General features: G+C 33.3%; 1 protein-coding gene across 1 annotated transcript; it reads left to right on the top strand.

Annotated features, from left to right (window-relative positions):
* LOC143601334 (uncharacterized) lies at positions 1-2,168 on the top strand. Its single transcript, XM_077078771.1, has 7 exons — positions 1-58; positions 411-478; positions 964-1,025; positions 1,174-1,277; positions 1,356-1,405; positions 1,727-1,809; positions 1,883-2,168. Exons 1-7 carry the CDS (start codon positions 1-3, stop codon positions 1,995-1,997), a joined length of 540 nt encoding a protein of 179 aa, XP_076934886.1. The 3' UTR covers positions 1,998-2,168.
* The last annotated feature ends 492 nt before the right edge of the window (positions 2,169-2,660 follow it).

Raw genomic sequence — 2,660 nt, forward strand, 5'->3', positions numbered from 1 at the left:
ATGTTGGTTTCTAAAATTTCGAGACTTGGAGCTCAAGCGGTTAAGGGCTTATTAAAAGGTTTGTTCTTTACTCTTTTTGAATGCTGTTTGAGTTTTATTACATGGTTTAAAGATTGACCTATGAACTCTTGCCTTATTATGTTTTCTTGGAATAGATTATAGTCACATCTATTTTATATATAGTGTTCTGCTTTAAGCTGGTTTTGCATAATAATGTTTCTTTTACATTATTCCTCCTTGGAATAAATAATTTTAGCGTTGTTTGATAAACTTGAGCTTCACATCTTTCTGTTACCTGTTTGAAATAAGCTATGTGAGCTTTGCCAGATTTTTTTCATTTATTTAAGTGTTCAATGAATAAAGTATATCACTTCATTGGTAATGATTTCATTATCTTTGTCAAATTGCAGCCCCACTATCAACTGGAACAAAAAGGTCATTTTCTCCTGTAGTTCAGAATGGCTATTTGGAACCCGTGGTTAGTTTACGATCACTTTAGTTATGATGCTTAGGTGCATTTATTGTTTCAGATGCAGTAAATTACATCATGTTTGGAAATAATATAACAAACTAGCTTTTTTTCAACAATTAACTTGTGCAAGAAGTCAGGAGACTGCATATTTGTGGGGACAAAGGTCAAATGCATTTACTACTTATATCTCTGACTACTTATCTAGACCAAAATCAAATACATTATAAACCTGTCATAACTTACTTTAATATAATCTTTATGGAATGAAATTGGCTGCTAATTCATTGGCAATCGTGTTTAGCAGTTGCAATTTGTTTTTTAGCTTAAATGTCATGACTAATTTATAAAATTGTTCTCAATAAAATGATAGTTCTGAGATGCAGTTCAGTTTTTTATTAAAAGTAACCTGATCTTGTCTTTGGTTTACTTGCTGTTTGCTTTTTGATGGTGACAAATTTAATATTTTCGTCTTTACCTCCTAACTTTTTCAGAGTTGTAAATTGTTCTCCACTACAGCCACTGGAAATTCACAAGAAAATGAAGTAAGCCAAAAGTGAGTGTATGCTCTGATCATGTTTTTTTCAATTTTCTTTTTCTGTTGCTGTTAGTAAGTAGAATTTGGGACACATGAGAGTTAGGTTATGGAATTCATATTAATTGGTTTATTAGCATCTGCTTACAAACTTACAACCGGTCTGCAGGATCTCTGTGACTTTCTTTGACAAAGATGGAGAGCAGGAAATTAAGGTTCCTATTGGAATGTCAATGTTAGAAGCTGCCCACGAGAATGACATAGAGCTTGAAGGTTGCTTCATTTGCTTAATTTTAGCAACTCCTATTTGATTCACAGTTTTGTAGCTTAACAGTAGAAATTTGTTTACAGGAGCTTGTGAAGGGTCACTTGCTTGTTCCACTTGTCATGTGATTGTCATGGTATGCTATTACACTCTTTGGCTAACACCATAAAGACGAAAAAAATGCTTCATGTTTTGCATTAAAAAGTCCCTAAACCTAATTCTAAATATTAAAGTCCTGAACTTGTTAATATTATACAAACTGTGATATTAATGATTACTTGTATAGTACATGCACACGCATGACGCATGCGTTTTTTGTTGATGTGAAGTGGCCACGCATGCAGTGACTGGCAATCAACATTTACCATCCAACATGTTTAGGGACTTTAATATGCAGTTGAGAAAGTAATTTATTTTTTTATGGAGCCATGATTACACATGCATGACTGATTTTCAGGATGTGGAACAATATAATAAGCTAGAAGACCCTACAGATGAAGAGAACGATATGCTCGATCTTGCTTTTGGTCTGACTGAAACGTAAGCTTCTACATGATTGTTACAATTATATCAAATATGCATACTGATTAAGCTGTGTTTTTATGCTGTGCAGATCTCGCCTTGGCTGTCAAGTAATTGCAAAACCTGAACTTGATGGGCTTCGTCTTGCCCTTCCCGCTGCTACTAGAAATTTTGCTGTTGATGGATACAAACCAAAACCACACTAACCATATTTATTTTGGATCAAAACTAGAGAACCATTTTTGTACCATGTATTTCCATTTGCATTTGAGTGGATGCTTCTCGGCTTCATAACAGATTGCCCATCTATCAAATTGTGAAAATAATTAGTGGCTTCGGGTTTAGAATTTATGATTGTTGTAGTTTACTGACTTCATGTATGATATATATGCATATCATATGTGAGGTTTGTGGAAGTATATTGTAGCCATTACTTTGTTACAAGGTGGTTATTGCTATTAAATATTATATGTGGCTTGGTATGGTCATATTAGTGTCAAAATTTTGTTGGATACAAAACTGATGGATGGTTTATAAGTTTTTTTATACAGCCTCCTTATCTTTAACTCGAAAATATATGGCCATTTGTAGTAGGATGTTTATGAAGTCATGTATGGCTGGTTTGATGGATCGGATGCATCCGCTAACGGACGCCTTATCCATGGATTTTTTTTGGAGGAGGCGTTCGTGGGGACAGGCACCAATGGATGTGTATTTGGGTTACAATTTTTATTGGTTTTGGAAGCAATAAATAGATAAGTATTTGTGTTAAAAATAGATTTATTATCAGATAAGGATAAACTTTATATACTTACAAGTTTGTTAGGTTATAAATAGTCAATATATAAATATTAAATGTATTTTTTTAG

Source organism: Bidens hawaiensis, unplaced genomic scaffold (genome assembly GCF_021521415.1).
Source record: "Bidens hawaiensis isolate Kalapana, Puna unplaced genomic scaffold, B.hawaiensis_p1.1 tig00056083_1, whole genome shotgun sequence".
Taxonomy (NCBI): Eukaryota; Viridiplantae; Streptophyta; class Magnoliopsida; order Asterales; family Asteraceae; genus Bidens; species Bidens hawaiensis.

Excerpts from the sequence above, each read along its gene's own strand:
- LOC143601334 (XM_077078771.1), top strand. The coding sequence starts at position 1 with ATGTTGGTTTCTAAAATTTCGAGACTTGGAGCTCAAGCGGTTAAGGGC. Across the intron at positions 1,026-1,173 it reads GAAAATGAAGTAAGCCAAAA|GATCTCTGTGACTTTCTTTG; the intron begins GTGAGTGTATGC and ends ACCGGTCTGCAG. Across the intron at positions 1,810-1,882 it reads GCTTTTGGTCTGACTGAAAC|ATCTCGCCTTGGCTGTCAAG; the intron begins GTAAGCTTCTAC and ends TATGCTGTGCAG.